The following is a 19,491-nucleotide window of genomic DNA, read 5'->3' as shown; positions in this document are numbered from 1 at the left end:
GCCAACAGAAGTGAAGTCACTCTGGCTGGAAACAACTTAAGTTGTCTAGCAAGGAACAATTTGACTCTGCAGTAATCACAAATTAATGACAAAGTAATGACAAAGCAGCCAGCCTGCAGGAAAGCGCTGCTTAAGACAATGCTGGGCACTTACCTGCAGCCAGTTTACTGCAACAAGAAATTAAGTGTTTGTTCTAGGCAGCATTTTTACAGGGGGAGAAGCTCCTTTAATTCTTATCATCTGAGCTGGCCCCACAAAAGGTACTGCAGAAACAGCCTAAGAGGGAAGATCTCTCTCACTGCAGCCTTGTTTGAGAAAGATCTGTCACTTCTACTGATTAACAACCTTCTCAAAAAGGAGGGAATTGCTTCATGTGGCATTTCTAGCTAGGCACTTGGCAAGGTGTCATAGGCCAAAACCAACCTGCCTTGGCTTCAATTCCTTTATTCTAAATTTTAACTCTACAGTGGATTTGAACGGAAGCCAAACGGGGCCCACTGTCCTTCTGGAGGCAGCTGCTTTCACACGGTTGGTACAATGTGGCTGAGGCAGCTGTGGACCCTCTGAGCTTACCCTTACCCTGGTCCAGTGAGGTGAGAGTTTGCTCCGGCTGCAAGAGGGATGTGAACAGAACTGCAGGAGCTCATCTCGCATGCCTGACAGTACAGGTGCTGGCGCAGGTACATCCTCCTCGCCTGTGCCTTAACTCTGCATCTGATCACTGGGAAACTGATAAAAATAAGACAGCATTCTTGTAACAAGCCTGTTACTTAATTATCTACCTTTTGTGGGAAAAGCTGGCCATTTTATTAAGTCATAAAAACCAGGGAAACCAGGCTGAGGAAGGGGATGGAAAATTAACCAAATTCCTTATCTCTGGCTACTGTGACAGATGCGCTCGACTCCATAACTAAGCTAGAGGTAGGCTCCAAAGGGGGTAAAGGCCTGAGCCGTAACCAGACCAAGAACTTTTCTGGTTCCAATCTGTTCTGAGAAAACCCACCAAGGAACAGTGACACAGTGAGCACCAATGTATATGAGCTTGGAACACTGATCATGCAATTAACCCATGAATAGCAGGTGGCTTTTCCACAACTCATGTATGAAGGAACAAAGAAAGTTGTGTGTACAAGGAGCCTCATGCTACCTTTTCCATCGCACGTAATTTGACTGCAAGCCAACCACTGTATCCCATAAGTATGACAGCCTAAGCGAGCCTTCTTTGAGCTCTCCCTGCTAGGCAGCTGGCTGCGTGGCGGCGATCTCCCCTTGAGCTGGGACACCGCGCAAGGGTTCTCCTCAAGTCGGTGAGAGGTCTCTCAGCCTGCAGATCTTTGGTAAGCAACCGACATCATGCATAACCTTGGATTATGGTAACTTTGATTTGGTAGTTGTGAATCATTGTTACATCCTTTGTGCAGTACGAGTGAACCTTGCCCTCAAACTTTGTTGAAGTCGCACTTTTACAACATCATATTTCAATGAAACCAGTTTTGCTGATACCTTGGACAGTGGTTCTTTAAGCAGTCTAAATCACCCATTTGCGACAAAGCTGCATGGTCAGCAGGATCCTAAGTCAGGATTCGCAACAGCTACCTGGTGCTAGGGCCATCGTACAAGTCAACCCAGCTCCACCGTGCTACCCTAGGAGCCCTTCAGCTGTCAGCTGAGAGTTACAATTGTTTGGTTTTTAATGTATCAATACATTCATTAGGTTTCAGTAACCTAAAAATATCAAGACGGGGCTATAGGAACTGCCTACTTGGGTCCACATTCTTACAGTTTTATTAGTGGCTTTTAAAAGCACCTATAAAATGATTCAGTGTCCAATAATGGCAGTCAGAGATCAGTAGCAGAACTGATTTCCCCTGCTAGTTTAATACAGACAGTCACGCCTGTTTTAACCTGTTCAAAACGTTAAATGGAAAGCAGAGCTCTAAAATGGAGGAAAGCATCTCAAAGGCGATTTGTAGAGAAACACTGGAAAAAAGAGCTTTCTCTGCAACACTGATTCTAAAGAGCTTTAATGAGCCCAGGAAGCTACAACAACTGTTCGGATTAACCATTACTTTGAATCCAACAATGAGATTTGTTGATAACCTCAGCACAGTAAAGAAATGTTTTCTCCAAAAAGGAAGCTAAAAGTCTTCTGTGGCGATACAGTGTGTAGCAAGAGTTCAGCATTCCCTTGGTTTATCTGTCACATGTTTAGCTTTGTGTGATAGCCAGCTGCTACCTGATACCTGGAACTGTTGTGTGTTCTGTTTGAGCTTTCACACGACACTTCCTGGCCAGGACACTACAGTGAGCGTGACTTTGTTCCTTTGCTCCTTCAGCATGGGGATTAGTTCCGAGTTGCTCATTCCTATTGCTGGCACTCCATTTACTGCCACTATTTCATCTCCGCACCTAATGAGAAGAGAGGAAACATGCTTGTCAGGACTCAATTATTGTTAACACTGCACCCTAGGACCCCCAAGGTCATCTAGCCCACCCTGAGCCAAGATCATCAACTCTTTGTTGAAGCAACTTTTTCACTAGATGAAAGATTAGGGGCCAGGAATGGATGCCGGCAGGGTGAGTGGCTGCTGTCAGAGGCTTGCTTCTGAGGCAAAGAGGGCAAGGGAAGAGGAGGACACTGCTGGTACTTGAGTGATACAGCAGCGAAGGTCACCAGCAGCGTGACCAGCTGGCCAGTCAGCAGAGGGAAAAGTTACAGAAAACAAATTTGTGCTGATAAACACACTCATCACCAAGGTCGGTCCTACAGCTACTTAACTAGCAATCACTAAGGTGAAGCGCTCACGACACTGAAGCATGCTGTCACGCTGTAGCTTAGTACAGTAGAGGTTTCAGAGTCCTGCCTGATCTGCCCACCCCTATGGCACACCAAGCTCTCCGATTCTGAGTGGTTGTACCATTCAGCAGTGGTGAGGTAAGGCGCTGGAGCCAGCCAGCTACCTTCCTTGTGTCTAACGGGGAAAGTGCATTGCTGTCCCAGCACTCGGACAGGAGCCCAGCTGACCCCAGTCCTCCTACCAAGGCTCTGACACAGCTCTGTTCTTTCACACCATCTTCAGGAGAGCAAAGCCCAGCTCCCTACACCGAAACTACGTCCCCCGCAGGACAGCAGCCTCGCTTTTGTTTTTTACAGTCCTGCACTTGCAGCCTGCTCCGTGCTTGCTGAGAAGCCAGCTCTGTTGGTTCCCAGAGAGAACACCACAAGAAAGTTCTGCGGCATCCTCTGGCTCCACTATTCACTCCGATCAATGACAAACAGGTCAACAAAGCTTGTTTTAAGTTTCCTACACAGGAGGGCTTTTGTTGCTTCCTAATCCAGGAGATTTTATACTCTGGAACCTTCAAGATTCATCTCAAACATCCCCTTTCTACTCTTATCTAAGTAATTAAAACCTTTACAGCCTTTTAAATGTAACTGTTAATTCCTTGTAGTTGCACCTTTATAGAGAAACCAAAACACTCGTTAATAGAGGACTTAGTTTGCTACAACTTTTGTAACAGTATTAACTGCAGAAAGGAGTGTCTAAGAATTAGATGTTAACTTTTAGCTCAGCTAGTTAAAAGGGTAGAAGACAGCCCCTCAGTAAAATGGTGCGTGCTGACATAAGTACTGATGGTGTTTCTGACACAAACACTAGAGACCCGCAGGGTGGCTCATACATACTTCAGTTTCCTGTCCCGGAAGGCAGGAGTCCCAGGCACTATGGTTTTGATGAAGAATGGCTGGTTTCCTTTGCTTTCCTCAAAGCCTCCAACAATGCTGAAGCCCCAGCTTTCCAGGTTACCTTTACTAAGGACAATATCTTGACAGCAGTGCAGGTAGCTGTGAAGACAGGCATGGTCAAAAACAGAGAAAGCTCATGAGTGTGCTTCAAGGAAAACTGCCTAACCAGCAACGCACAGTTATGTAACAGACTCATATTTATTTTCTTTTTTTAAGGACTTGAGGGAACTGCTTTGCAAGGCATGTTACAGGAATAATTCTCAAATCTGAAGATGCCAGTCCTTTAGAAATCTTTTCTCAGTATTGTCAGTGCTAGTTTAAGAGTTAACAGAAAACTACTGTTCTTTAAAGGGGTTTGTGACCTGAAAGATTCATGAATAACGTCATGAATTCTACTAATGAACATCCACAGTACTAGTGACAAAAACAAATGAACAGCGGTGAACAGCAGATACACCTGTGCAATTAATGAGAATCGAGCTTTTTTAAATTCCATCTGTATTGTACACGCTTAGTACAATGAAGGCATTCAGCAGCTATGTATCACTGATGGAAAGCAAACATAGGAGGTATGGCAGCCTTTCTTCTACTACCAACTCGGAATATGAAAGGTCTTTCCTGCAGGACCTACACCCAGGATTGCTGTGCACAGTAAGATAGGGGACTCCTTGAAGAGAGATCACATTCCGCTGTTTTTGAATGCCAGCCACTGAGGTATGTCTTCTCAGTAGCCTGGGGTATGCCGCAATGCTAGGGCTGCCTTGGAGAACGCGATACATAAGTGCTAACAGCCCTTGCTCCTTGAGTCTGTAGCACAAAGACACGCAAAGCCTTTGCAAGGCGTCTGAAAAGGTGTGGCAGGAGCGCAGGCAAGCATCTCGTGTACTCTGGCTCACAGTCAGGTTACATTCTGGCACCGAGGTGCTGCCAGAGCTACACTGTGTGAAACTGCCGCTGATGGCCCCACTGAGGTATTCCAGCAGCTAAACTTTTCCTAATAAACGTTTTTGCCTCAAGGGCTTCGCTTGAGCAGTTTACAGATGAGTTTCAAATTTCAAAAGCTTTCTCAGTTAACTTCTCACTAGGAGAAAGATCCAATTATCTACTTTCAAACTGTAATTTACTTTTGTATGAGTTCTTCACACATAAACGCTGGAAGACCCAGCTCTAGCTTACTGATGCCTCCACGTTTTTTTTTCTACTGGTAGCACACAAGTGTGAAAACACAGCTATGAGAAATGTATGTGGCAGCTAGTGCAAACAAATAGCCCGGAGAGCAAGAGTGGTAAGCACTATGTCAGCATAGAACATAAATAAAAACATTAGACACATTCTCCAAGAGCTGGTAAAGGCTGTTTGCTAGAAATCAGTTTTCCATACGAAAAAGGGTTTTTAGGAAGGGAAACATTAATTTACTATAATGGAAAATGACTGTGGGAAAAGAATTTTAGACTTATAGAAAGTAAAGGGGCAAGTTTTATTCTGACAAACACCCTGCTGAGGTTGCAGTTCTGCATCCCTTTCAGAGTTCATGGAGTGTGCCGCTCCAGCGGGGCCGTGGCAGGGAGCACCTAACAGTTGTTGCAGAAAGAGCTCAGACTTCATGGAGACTGGCTTCAGATAAACCTCAAGGAAGAAGGCAGGAGGAAAACTGCTTTTCTACCCCGTGGGAGTTACCGTAAGCCACACTGTGCACAGTTACCGTTTTCAAGAGTCAAAAGCTTTTACAGGGAAAAGATAAATCAGTCTGTAAACTTGGTGTTTCTAGTATCTTTAGGATTCAGTGTGCAATGAATTAAAATGCTGGTTTGGAGGGGGGTGTGTCCTGATATTTTATACTATCAGTAGCTGATATTGATTTAACATAATACTATGAAGAAATCAAGTGAAGTTCCTGTGCTGTCTTCTGTGACGTATACACTGATGATGATAACACTCAGTAGCAATAAGTAGTAGCATACAATTAACTTGGAACACTCACCATCACCATTAATAACAAAGCAAAGAATGGAGAAAGAATAAGTTTACAAGGACAGTAGAGCTACCCACAGTCATATTAGAAGCCAAAAAAATCCAAGAAAGATACCAGCCACCTGGTTCAGTACAGCCAATACTAATTGCCTGAGGTTAGACAGAAAAATATGACTACACCATCCCCCTTATGGGGATGTTTGTATCTTCATTGGAAGTGTGCAGCATTGGCCATGGTCAGAGGAGGAAGGTGCTCCAAGCTTACACACCAAATGGTGTGGTGTGAAAGTAGCCTTAGGAGCACAGAGTGTTTTTCTTTTGGAAGAATGTGACCAAAATGCTCATGTTACTCCCTCTGTTACCCAGGGTCCCAAGAAAGGGACCAGGACTGTCATTTCTCTCTTAAAACGCTTCTGCAACAGTACCCAGGTTCTACAGGATGGGCCACCGGGGCTCCACGTTTCAGAAGCAGCACATCACCAAGTGTGCCGAGATGACAGGCAGTATTTGACATAAACAGAAAACCTCAGATACAAGAATCAAGGCTGGAATTAAACACTGTGGGCTCAAGCGTTGCAACGATTGAATACACTTCCCTAGCCTCGAGCACTAATTTCAACTACAGTCTTTCAGCATAAAGTTTGGCTTCAAGCTAGGAAGAAATACATGGGTTTCCTCTAAGGAGGAAAGGATGTTTCTGCTGGATCAGAGTAGTAACTGGGAAAAAAAGCTGAACAAAACCAAAATCACACACGGCATCAGCAATAAGCTTTAAACTTTCACACTGTACTGCAAAATGTTTTAGCATACCGAGGCTAAGTCTGCTTCAGCGGGACAGGCCAAAAGGATCAGATCCGAGCGAGACAGCTGTTGTTGCGGACGCAAGGTCTAGTTTTGGTACCTTTCAGGGGATTTTCTGTAATCTGGTGTTAGTGTGGTACACACAGGGTCTGTTTGTGCCAGAGTGCAGTGGGCATTCCTCTGCAGCACTTCTGGTTTAGTCCCATTCAAAAGGAACACAGTTTGTGCAGGTCAAGACCTCTCTGCAACGTGAACTAAAAACAACAAGTGAGGACAACTGGGATTCTCGCTTCAACAGCACATTCCTGAGCCAAACTCAAATGCTAGCGCAGAGGCACCCTGAATGTTTCCAGACGACAAACAAGGGTGCCATTTCAGTTTACTTATTCTCAAGTAATAATTAAAAATAACCTGATTGTGCCAGCTACAACGTCAAATATAAATACGTAGCTGAAAAAGGCAGATTCTTAGTGGCCTTAGGGAAATCATTCATTCTGTGGATGACCAGCTAGTTGCTACCAGGTCTTACTGTGAGTGGATGGGAAAATGAGTGAGGAAGCACAAGTATTACAGCCATTTTTACTACTGGAAACAGGAAGGAAGATTTTGTCAGATCCTAAAGTGACGTAACCTTGCTTTGTGCCTCCTAACCACCCTCACACCCACAGAAGAATGGCAGACAAATTCAGATGCCCGAATTCAGGTCAGAGCAAGAAAGGAAGACTGAAGAGCAGAAAGGGCATCCGAAAGCATTGCTCCTTGCTTCAGTAGCAGTCAAATGAAGGGGGGCCAACATTACCAGCAGCAAAAGAATTTCAAGGGATGTATTAAATGGCAGGTAATGTCAGTATACTCTTGAAATGAAGGCAGGTGACCAATGAGCAAAGAGTGGACTCCGGTTCCTGTAGCAGAAAGTGTGGTGAAGCTGCAAGCCACCGGACGTCCAAATAAATTGGAAAAGGAAAAAGGGAGAAAGTACAGCCAGGTTTTGCCTTGCTATATTTCACTGCAGGAGCACCCATGAGGAACAAACACTAGCCAGCATCTGTGGGTTTGTACTGACGTTTGGGCTACCCAGGTGCGGCTCAGGCTAGTCCATACTAGGCCTGCACAGAACAGACAGGCTGATTCCCTGGGAGAGCAGAGGAAACTGGTAGGACGGTGCTGAGTACAAGCCAAGTTACACTCGCTTGAGACACAAAAGATACCTTCCCTGGGCTGTTTGTTTAGCATTTAAGGCTGCTAAGTAACACAAGCGTAATGTAACAGAGGCTTGTTAATATTTCTTTTTTCAGGTGCCCCAAGAAACAAGGCTGTAAATAATCCAAGCTTCCCACAGAAGGGTTTGGCTTTACTGTTCCATGTGCATCTCCTGCACGATTCTCCTCCAGTCAGCTGGAACGACAACAGACTATCTTTCACAGCTGAATGTCTTTTGATGAAACTGCAAAAGTGAGCAAACCAGAGATTCATCTATCCAGGAAGCAGATAGAAATTCAAGCTTTCAAAGCCCCAACCCTGTCATCTGGAACTTACCGTGTTGCTGCTAAAATCTGTGCTAAGTCTACCTTCCAAAGCTTTGCAGCAGGAAAACTTAACTATTCAGAATAATTTCTGCTTTATGCTAAAGATGACACATTTACAACAGCCAAAAAGAATCAGACTGAAAGAACACCTGCCCCTAAGTGAGATGATCAGGTTAGAAACTATAAAACAGCACAGGTATCTGTTGGCTTCTGTTACGTGATCCAGAAAGAGCTGCAGAGTGATTTCAGTTAATGATATTTTAGCAGAGGCTGCATCTACGTTGACTATATGTCAACTCAGTGCCTCAGATGCCAGAATCTATACTTCTCATTTTCTGTGTCAGTTCCCTTAGAAAAAAAGATCTTCAGGAACTTCTGAAATATGGTTTCTGTCCAACAGAAGTGGGGGAACAATGGGTCACACCATAAAAAGCAGTGGAAGTTTCTTATGCGTTCATTATACTGTGATCTCATTGACAAATAAGGCTTTCCCCTGCCTTAGAGCTAAATGAGAATACCAGTAATGCTCCCAAGTCAACCAACAAAGCAATTAATTTCTAGCGTTTGAGTGAAAGTCAACCCTCTGATTGAACAGATCTCTATACAGTCACCAAACAAACGTACCTAGGCAATCCAAGCCATGTGATCCAGAGGGGAGACCAGCTGAATCCTTGCTCCTTGATGTCCAGAGATGGCTCTGCCGTGTTCAATGAAAGGATTTCCAAGGCTTTGAGTACGACTGAGTGGGAAGCTGCATTAGATTTCAGTGCTGAGACAGCTTCATAGTAGTTCAGATGAGTCAAATCAATGCCATTTATGCTCAAAAGTACATCTCCTGTTGATTAAATAAGATAGGATTATTACAGACCTTTTGCTATGAAGCCTATTTCTGCCTCAAGGTCTTATGTGGAACCCTGTTTCCAGCCTCACTTTAGTGTCTAAGTCCAGCTTCCACTGAAAAAAAAAACAAAACAGTTCCTAAAGGATAAAAGGTCTGAGAGCCTCCTTACCTCGCTTGATTCTGCCATCCCTGAAGAGGCATCCAATGGGCTGCACGCTAGTTACATATATAGGGAGCTTGTTTTTGTTATCCCTTCCGCCTCCAATTGTTATTCCTAAAGATTCCTTTGGTTCCTTTTTTATTGCAACTGTCTTTTCATGACTTATGTATCCCTGAGGCAAATCCTACAAAGGAATGACAGTACAAAATGCAGCTTCATTAATGCAATTAACATGAGAAGCCCAGATCTGGAAGAAAATAGCAGAACATATTGTATCTTTAATCCAGGACATTTCGGCGATGTTGCTGGATGGCAAAGTCAGCTTCTCATATACTTGCTCCAGGTAAAAATACTACCCTGTATTTCCAAAGTGATACCACCACGACTGAGGCACTGCTCTCCTAACAATGCCACATTCATTTGCTGTAGACAGATGTTCACTCTGAGGAGAACAATTTTGCAGTGAGGAACAAGCTATGAACTCGTTTCAAGGCCATTCATATCAAGCAATCAACCTCTTTCGGACTACTGCTAAACCTTTAGGTTGCAGTGAAAGCACACATTATAGCATATGCTGTAGAAACAATATATAAGTGATATTCTAGGATTTGACTCAAGGAACCACACTCCAGCCATTTATGACAGCTACTTACTAAACTCCAGAGACATTTAAACACAAAAGTCTAAGCAGTTGTAGCAAGTTTTCTCTCTCAAATGGAAGTTCTAAACATGGAGCAAATCTCTCTTGGTACAACAGACTGGCGATTCTTCTCTTGCTCAAACTGTTTCTTATAATATGCAAACAAATGGCAGACGCAACACTGAATTCACAGGAGCACCACAGTGTAATTTGTATAGTTTCTACTTCTGTACCATAAAGCCTTCTAGCTCCAAACCAGAAGCACAACTTAGTGTCATCGTGCAATACCCTGAACGTGTTGTGCTTGATGGATTGTCGAGAAGCAAGTCCCAAGCGTCTCTCAGATGGTGAATTTCCCATTGCCCTTTCCAGACAAGAAAGGATTAAACACTGGTTCTGTATCAACATTAGAGACATTTGAAGAAATTTTGACATGTTTTTTCCTAAAAACTGTGTTTCCCAGTAGATGGCAAATGTACAGTTCTCAGTACCAAAAGCCAGAAACCTGCTGCTTTTCAATAGCTCAAGAAGAAATGGAGCTACTGATCAGTCTTACATGATAAATCACCATCACAGAGCAAACATAATAGATCTGCTAGACCAAGAATAACCAGCGCTTTCACCATTATTTATAAAACTTACCTTCTGATAGGTAGATTTTCGTCTATAGTGATTCTGGTCTAGTCGTCTCCGATGGTGCACTGGGCTTCCTCCATTGCTACTGCTGCTGCTGCTGCTGCTATTTGATGTGCTGCCATCTTCTACCGGGTCCGACATCTGGACGCCCGGCTGCCTCAAGACGACAAAGTTCACTCTTGATTCAGTGGTCTGCCAGGAGAAACAAAGAGAATGTAAATAAAATACATAGAAAAATAAATTAGAAATTAGGGACGGCCCCTGTCATTTTCTTGGGGAGAGAGAAGGGTTGGCATCGGTTTCTACAAAGGGTCTGAAACAGGGCTATGCAATGTGATGCAATGTTTTTCTTGAAGAGCCACAGAATCCTATGGTGAAAAGAAAAAAGAAATTAGCAAATGTTAGTCGGAAGGAACAGGAGTAGAGGCAGGCTTCACTCATGCCTCCCTCCCCCACAAATGCCAAACGAGAGAAAGTGGAAAGGGATGATTAATTCCTCCACTTCAGTATGAATAACCAAAATAGCATATTGTGTTGTGATACAAAATGAACCGAGCGAGAACGATGACTGATCCACACGATGGAAGACCATGATACAAGTACTGGATGCTTTTTCTTTTATTGTAAAGAAACTTGTTAAAGCTCTTTCCCTCCCAGCTTATGTACCACGTCTATTGTTCAACATCTCCCACCCATTTTTTTTTCCCCAGAGTACCTGAAGGCATGACCTTTTGTCTAAGATTGCTGCCAATTAAACACTTAACCAGCTGTATGTCTGGCCTTGGCAGAACTACAGGGAAAGTATTCACTATTGTTACTGCTCTTCTAATTTGGTTTGTTCTTTCAGATAATTTGACAAAACCTTATTGTGAAGGACTCCATTGGGGTAAGGCGTATGTGCTTACTTGGGGCATTTCCTGCAATGGATGAGAGAAGTACAGTTGCCACTCTCACTTCTTGACACAGGACCCTGTTTCCCTGGTGCCACAGCACCCTGGCAGCAGTGAATTCCCTGGCCTCAGAAGAGGGACTGCAGCAACTGTTTTGGGGTTGGTTTTTTTTTCCTTTTTAAATTAGTACAGGAGAGTTTTGTTTTCTGAAACAGAATTTAAAAGCCTCTTGTCTCCAAAGTCACTTCAGACAGAGCAAATTTTCTTTTCCAGACAAGCTGGCACATATCCATGTCTTCATAAAATATATTGTAAACATCACATCCTAAGATGGGAATTTGCCCTCCCCTTCAAGCGGGAGTACCAGACTACATACAGTACGTATGGCTGTGCATATATATATATATAGCTATAAATGGTACTTTGCAATACAGGTAGAAGGACTCTTTTCTGCAAATGATTAGCAATCAAAATTAAAATTACCTTTAACCAAGAATTTGAATTAGCCCTCAGAAGAACAGATAATATTTGGAAGACCATCACAGTTTTACATAAATGTCACTTCAAATGGAATTCAATACCCAAACCTAATGAAGCCAGTTCTGAGACTTTGGTTACTGATTTCAGTGGGATCAAGAAAGAGTTCCTCACATGGGAGTTACGTTTGCACATTACAACAGGAATACAGCAGCACTTGTGGGATGCAAACAAAATTCTAAGAGACCATAGAATGGAATCACATGTATAACATAAAAAAGGATCTCAGTACTGGAACTCTGCTCTTTCCCTTCTTTTCTCCCATGCCACTGCACTCCTCTGCTGATCACCAGGAAGAGAACTGGCTCTCCCTCACTGCTGACCTCAGATCCTTTCCGGGATATAAACAGTATGTGATGAGATGTATTGTGTCAGGATCTTCAGATAAAAACAGAAACTGGAGGTTATCCCCTGGGGAGATAAAGAATTTAAACTGATCTACATGATATCTGCTGCACACGTAGCAATCCTTAATCCTTAACCAGAATTCCTTGCCCTCTTCTTTCACCAAAACATTTGGCATGCTGCAACAGGAGCGCATTCCTATTACGCAGGGAAAGACCACCTCTCTTCTACCCATTTAGTATTTTAGAATGTTTTTAGCCGGAGGTGCCTCAGGCACCATTTCCCAAATACAGGTAAAATGGGGAGAGAGGGCTTCAAATCAGTCAGAAGGGCTCTGGTTCTGTACTGCCAGCCTATCACATCTCCCAACAAACACCTTCAGTTTGACTGTCTGAAGCACGAGAGGCTGTCATAATCTCTCCTTGTCTCTGCTGCATGCATCTACACAGTGCATATGAATATTCACTCTGCAATAAAGGCTCCAAACACCACACCACGAAGGAGATCCAATTGCCTTAGCTGAACTAGAGTGCCATGAGCAACTGCCTCGCTTCAGACTTGTCAGAGATGACTCACAATGGATTCCCACTCTTCATGTTTATCTTCATTTGGGAGCAGTGCTTCCCACACATCCGTGGGGAAGTCACTTTCCCAAAGAGATATTTTAGGGAATGCAGTTTGCTCTAGCGTGTTCTGTCAGCCCTTGGGTCAGAACAGGAGCCCTGCCATCAACGCAGACAGCTGCAGAATCATTAGCCATACAACCTCACCATGTCATAAATTACCTGGATTATCTGTGCAGCAGCCTCAGGTGTTCCTTGCCTCAAATCCTGGCCATTTATTGACAGGACTCTGTCATTCCGACTCAGCTTTCCATTTTTGGCTGCCAAACCTCCCTCCAACAGATCTAGAATAAAAATCCCTGCCTCATCTGTCTTCCTGATCAGTTTGATTCCCAAGGGTTCAGATCGGTCTCTCTTTATCAAGGTTACATGGATCACTTCCCGATTTGTAACAGAAGTGGAATCCTGCTGTGCAGTCTTATTGGAAAAGCCCTTCTCCTGCAGGACCATGAGGTGGAGAACAGGACCTGGGTGGCGCAGGAAGGAGACAGCTTGGCAGTGAGTCACACTGCTGATGTTGACGCCATTCACCTAGAAAGACAAACAAACCAGAGTCACTAATCAGAACCTGCATAATTTAAGCACTGTCCACAGTGCGGAACATCACAAAGTTGGAAGCAGGATGTGCAACTCCCTGTGCAATGCCATGACTGAGGCAGTTGCTTCTGATGCACATTAGAGAGCAGAGTTTTCTAAAAAAGAATGCAGAAGATTAAATGAGACCATAACTGATGGTGAATAGCTGAGGACAGGGACAAGACAGGACAACTCACATAACTAACAGATCTGAAACTGCAAGATATTAAATCATTACATCCTTGGAGGAGAAGACTCGAATTGGAGACTAGCCATCCTCACTTTTAAGTTGAAGAGTGGTCCATAGTCTACAAGCTTCTGGAATCATCAGTCTCATCATGCTTTTACCAAGGTAACTCCAAGAAGCTGCTTTTCGCTTTGTCTGTTGTCACATAAGACTCTGTGCAGTCTTCTTTTAGGATGTTAATAGGGCTACTAAGTGTGGGGACATGCCCTGTTTACAGCCCAGTCAAGACTGAGACATGTACAGTTCAACTGGATAAAACAGAAGTTACTCTATTGGTCTATCTAAGAAACCAACTCAGAGATTGTATCAGCCACTTGCACATGCGGGGCTGCCGGTCTGTACTGCAGTCCACAATCCAACAGGATAATAAGGTCTTTATGGCTTGTCAAACAATTGGGCAGCCATAGCCGGGAGGTGCTAACAGTGCTCGGTGCATGTAGGCTTTGCTGCTGCATACAAGCTTCTGTCGCCTCAATTAGCCCACTGCCATACAGTGTGATTAATCTGGAAACTAAATCTGGCCGTGGGTCAGCACGGTATGAGGTTGGTGCTCCTTATTACTCACGTTACATATCTGATGCTTACTTCAAGTCGTAAGGTCTTAAACTTCGGACCTGCCCATTGAGAATGCGCAGCTTAAGCAACATTGGAAGTCTTATAATTGCTTGCTCTTCTAACTAGAGCACAGTCCTTTGGAGAGAATTGGTGCTACTGGGTGAAATTTATCAGACAGAAGTCTTTTTAATTTACCCAAAATGGTCTAAATTTCAAAAAGCTATCCAATATGCAAGGTAAATATGAGTATGACTGGAAGGAACCTCAAAAGTCTGCTTCTAAGCCCCAGCAGACACACAATGCTACTAACACACAAGTCTGATCAATGCTTTTAAACTCTCAGCTGTAGAGATCTCCCAGTTTTTCTAGGCAACTCTCCTCCCCCAGTCCTCATATCAAGTCAAGAGAAGCAATGGGACTAACAGTGGGGTTTTACATACCTCAAGAATATGGTCCCCAGGTGCTATTCTTCCATCTGCAGCAATGACAGAATCCCGCAAGACTTCCTGAACAACTATGTTGCCTAGTGGGGTGTCTTTACCCCCAACTATCCTCATCCCCAGCTCTTCCTCTGGGTCTTCTCGGTGAATTTCAATTGTGGTCGTTTCAGCCACAAGACTAGTTCTCTGAGGAAGGTCTGATGGTGGAAATTGAAGAGAAAAAACAACACATAAATAGAATTTTCCTTCATATAGCACCACAAGATTTTTAACACTGGCAGGTTGTGTCCAAAGTAGCATCTGGAGGGAAAGCAGTTATCAGGAGAGGGAACAATAGGTCACATTAAAAACTTCAAAAGCCCCTGTTTCTTTACAGTTTCTCCAGAATGTTTCCCACCTTCTCCTAGCTTATGGCAAATTTAAATTCTTTCATTATTATTTCTTGAGTTTTATTAAAGGGCATTCAGTATGTTTCACTTACCATTTAGAGATCTATTTTTCTATTGTGACAGCTGGCCTACCAGAAGTGCACATGTAAAAAATGCCAATTTCCAGGATGCCCATTAGAAAAGAGGACTACTGAGCTGTAATTACCGGTCTGCCATTGCGGTGACTTTACCACAGGCAGCTCACTGCAACTTCCCTCCTCTAATTTCCTTTCCTCCTCTTTTCCCATCCCCCTTGTAACACAGGAGTAATGTTTACCTATTTACAGCATACTGAAGACTAAGCAATGCTCCTCAGACACTTTGAAGATGAAAGTTGTTGTTAGCAGGTCATATTAAATCTACCAGCACTGCAACATTTAGGCAGGCCCAACACTCTAATGAAGCCAAGCGCACTGCCTGTCAGGGTGAACTGCAGTTGTCACATAAGAGATGCAAAACCTGCCCCAAGTGTACTTCAGGGAAAAAGCCAACAGAGAATTAAACTGACCTGTGTGTTAATTCTGGCACGGGCACAGCAGTTGCCAGCTCCAGCGCCTGCACCCTTGGAAACTGAGCCTAACTTTGAAACAAAGCACCAAGATTTCATTGCTGCTGCCTTCTAACAGGGATCAAGACAAGCTGTTCTGTACTGAAGTGGAGATGGTTACTTTTATCTGCAAGGGTTTCATAACTGACTATTAATCCAAAACCTAAGTTATGCTACAAAAACACACTTGCTGCACACCATTGAGGAGGTACTGACCACTCCAGGAAACCAACTGTATATTTAACTTTCTTAACAAGATTAAGAAGAAGCTGGAACATTTCCTAATTACTAATTATTTGGCTTCTGCAAGTACTTTAAGTGCTGCATGTTCTCATTGACAGGGACTGCCTTTGTTTCTGCAAAGAATACTGCAAATATTCACTGCAGTCTAACAGAGATTCTCCAAATTGTTTTGCAGAGACAGTTTTATGCTTGTGAGCAGATCCTGCCACACCTGATACACATGAATGCAGCACCCTTCTGCTCAAGGACAAGCAGAGGGAAGAGATTACTCTGATGGCTACTAATGGCTGAATAGCATTGAGGATATCTAAGAATGTTGGGGACACTTTAAAAATTGAACTGAGATAATTACCTCATTTTTATATTATAAAAGGTAATTACAATAATTACATTTCTGTATCAAACTCTCACCTTCTTCAGTCTCCTCAAAAGCTGGATTAACCAGTCCAGGCTCTGCAGTCCCTAGCGATACCACAGCAGCTGCAGAGCTTTCTGCCACAAGTGACGATCCTCCACTTGGCACCTCTGGATCCTTGGGAGTGTTTGTCTCCACCTTGGTAGGAGGATCTTCCTTCCCTTTGGAAATGGGATTCTTTTTCCGCTGTAGTTCAGATTTGTATTTCTTGAAACCAGGACACCTAGAGAGATTTGTCAGTGACTGTAAGTGGCTCGTCTCTGCCTGCATAGTTAACCCACCACATGCAAACTCTGACTGACAAAGGTATGTGAAGAAGCATGTTCAAGATCTCATCAGCTGCAAAGCTTGTATCACAGGTGCTAAAATTTATTCTCATTTGACCTTCAGCTTCTACTTGTACTAGTATCAGCTTAAGAGCAGGCTTGTTATTTTATTACTTTTCAAAATTATTAAGCAAATTATTTCCAAAACAAGAATGTAATAGGAACGGGAGTCTCCCTTGCTAAATAGTTACCTGGCAAACACTCGGTGAAGAAAACAATACCTTTTAAAAATATAAGCAAATACTTAGCTCTGACCTTTTAGAGATGACTATGAACTGTATCTTTATGCAAAGGAAGCGGCTCAAGTTTCAAGCTCAGCCTTGAATTAAGCTTTGTTTTTAACCAGTAACATGCAAGAGCAGCAAGTGAGGCTTGCTTATTCTCTTGCTGAATGAGACCTGACCCTCAGACAGCACTCCACCTCCAGTCCATGCAGGTGATAGCTCTACTTGAATGGGAGCAATTTAGAAGAGTTTATAATCCCACTGACTGCTCCCCACATGGAGGTTCAAGAAGTAATTCTACATTCAACAAAATGCGCTCTGTAGGCTGGCTGTGGTGTAGCTGCATATCTCAGCAAAAATGAGCGAGGAAAAACAAGCTCTTTTATCAAGAGTACTTATAAAAAAGGCAGCAGGCGAGGACGGTGATGAATGCAAAAGCATCACTTTCAGAGACATGAGTAGTATTGGGTGTTTACCAGAGTCACTTTTCAAATTAAACTCTACTATTTACATTCCGGCTAAACAAGTCTCATCCCGGTATTACTTCCTCTGCTTTATTCCTAGTTATTTATTCTCTAAGCAGTATGATAACCCTGAAACTTAAAGACAGAACCTGATTGATCCACTTGTGCACATGTCCCTTTTAATAGGTTGAGAAACAAATTCATTTTGCAAAGGGCAGGGAAATCCCTCAGAAAAACAAGCTGCTAGATGCTTCTTACTTCCTCAAGTCTCCTGCTATCAGTTAATCTCTGTTAAAACAAAAACAGGAGCACACAAATCCCAGTGTAATTTTTCTTCTCATTTTCTTTTTCATTTTTCAGTCTAACTATGCTCACAGCCCAGGTGAAATAGCCTTGATTTTTACAATACCCCATCCCCAAGGAATATACAACTATGAAATGTATGAGAGAATGATACAGTTTCCAGACAGGTCTCTAATGTAAACATTTAAGGGTGCCTCCCTCTTCTGTGTTAACTCCTGTGCCAAAGCGATTAACAAGTGACAGAAATTTACTGATACCAGGGTAGATTTACAGAGCAGAGAGGAAGGCCCAGCCCTGGTATGGGCCGTGGCCCCAGCTGTATGACAGCTGCACAGCTGGGCAGCCCTGTCCCCGTAGTCGAAGCATTCAGCCCTGCCTGATAACAAGCAAGCAGTACAAAGAGTTAGTTCAAGAAAAAGGAGATTATAAGCTTTCACAGATAGAGGGAAAGGGCCACACGAGCATCTTCCGTCACTTCCCCTGGCTCTAACACAAGCTCTCAGCTCGTGGGTACTGAAGACGAACAAGAACCGCAAGGATACTTCCTTGGCTGGAACTGCAAAGGTGTCCTAAGCGTAACTGCTCCGTGCACACTGGCTGACCTATTTTTTGTCTCATTGCCACAAAATCCTACAACATAGCTGAAGGGAAACAAGCCTGTTGCATCTCTCATTGCCCACTGACAAAACACACACTGCCAATGAAGGTCTGCTTCTGCCTGTAGTAGGGCTTGTACTTAGCTCCCTTTCCTGCAATCATTAACTAGGTAGGAACAAGTGTTCTTCAAGCACCATGGCAAGAGCTCTTTGTCACCTGCACTTCTTTTAAAGCTACAATATTCTGCCTGCCACCAGCTCAAACAGCAGTGGAAGCACCAAAACACATCTCTGCTGAAAAGCACAAGAAAGAAGTCTCCATTCCTCTGCACAAGGGGGGGGGGGGGGGAGAAAAAAAACCCACCTATTTTTCATTTGCTTCTCTTTCTCAGCAAAAGAAAGAGAGAAGATAATGGAATTATAAGTAGGTGATTCAGCAACTGCATAATGTGCAGCTTGGAGGGACTTACATTATTTGGATCAAAGACTTATGTATTGCACATCTTAATTGGACCAATTAAACTGGCAACACTGCATGATCCCTTGCTTCCAGAGTGTTGACTTTGTGCCTGTCTTTCTTCTCTGTGCAAGTGAAACAAGAATAAGCATGTTTATAATAATTTTCAGAGTCAGGTGCCCCAGCTCAGGACACACAATTTTATATACATTTGATAGGTTTTGTGTCTGCGGACAACTTGCATGCAAGCAGGCAAGCACCTCACCCTTCGCCTCTGTGGCACATGGGAGCTGGCCTCCCTAACACACACACGCACAATTACGCTGTCTTCACCCACCCACCTCTCTGGCCTCACCCTCTGCCATCTCTGGTGTCCCACCTTGCCCCAGTTTAAGAACTGTTCTGAGAATGGATCTTTCTGGTCAGAAGCACAACAGACAGATGGCATTATACAAGGAGCAATAATATAATGTAAATGGGAATGCACCTGTTCTGCAGATGAGCTTCTAGTTCACATCGCTGCATTGTCTGCTGACACTCTGCCTTGAAAGGACAGAAGACAATCAGCTTATCCAACAGGTTTCGTACTAGAAGGCTGGACTTGTGGCACTGCTGGAAAGAGAGCTTTTTCCGATCCATAGGACAAAAGTTATACTCCTGCATGAAGTTTTCAAGGCACTTGAAACAGTATGTATGTCCACAGGGGGTGTCCATAGGTTGGAGCAGAGGCTGAAGGCAGATATGGCAGATGAGTTCATCGTCCACTTCATCCTGGAAGTTGTAGAGATGATTGTCCAGCAAGAGGTGGAACTGACCACATTCGCAGCAGAGTTCACTAACTGGGGACGCGTGTTCCTCTGCTACGGGATCAGCCATGACAGCCAGCATCAGGTACTCTTGGCCCAGCAGCAAGGAAACTTGTCACGTAGTAGCTGTCTGACAGAGGACCTCTAAT

General features: G+C 43.6%; 1 protein-coding gene across 1 annotated transcript; it reads right to left on the bottom strand.

Moving 5' to 3' along the window:
• Positions 1-1,504: 1,504 nt before the first annotated feature.
• Positions 1,505-19,462, bottom strand: LOC104264556 (ligand of Numb protein X 2). The gene is made up of 9 exons (XM_009821682.2): positions 19,024-19,462; positions 16,163-16,389; positions 14,534-14,730; positions 12,878-13,246; positions 10,327-10,512; positions 9,054-9,228; positions 8,668-8,878; positions 3,686-3,844; positions 1,505-2,409 (listed from the first exon to the last, which is right to left on the bottom strand). Exons 1-9 carry the CDS (start codon positions 19,422-19,424, stop codon positions 2,274-2,276), a joined length of 2,061 nt encoding a protein of 686 aa, XP_009819984.2. The 5' UTR covers positions 19,425-19,462; the 3' UTR covers positions 1,505-2,273.
• Between the last annotated feature and the right edge of the window lie 29 nt (positions 19,463-19,491).

The sequence above is a fragment of the Gavia stellata genome, chromosome 14 (genome assembly GCF_030936135.1).
Source record: "Gavia stellata isolate bGavSte3 chromosome 14, bGavSte3.hap2, whole genome shotgun sequence".
Classification (NCBI taxonomy): domain Eukaryota; kingdom Metazoa; phylum Chordata; class Aves; order Gaviiformes; family Gaviidae; genus Gavia; species Gavia stellata.
Note: the sequence above shows the minus strand (reverse complement) of the source record. Positions and strands in the feature narration are given on the sequence as shown.

What these genes read in the sequence shown, in the direction of transcription:
- LOC104264556 (XM_009821682.2), bottom strand. Translation starts at nt 19,424, where the DNA reads ATGCTGGCTGTCATGGCTGATCCCGTAGCAGAGGAACACGCGTCCCCA. An exon ending in GAAAATCTACCTATCAGAAG is followed by an intron (nt 9,229 to 10,326) that starts GTAAGTTTTATA and finishes ATTCCTTTGTAG; the next exon opens with GATTTGCCTCAGGGATACAT. An exon ending in GGATGGCAGAATCAAGCGAG is followed by an intron (nt 8,879 to 9,053) that starts GTAAGGAGGCTC and finishes TTTAATCAACAG; the next exon opens with GAGATGTACTTTTGAGCATA.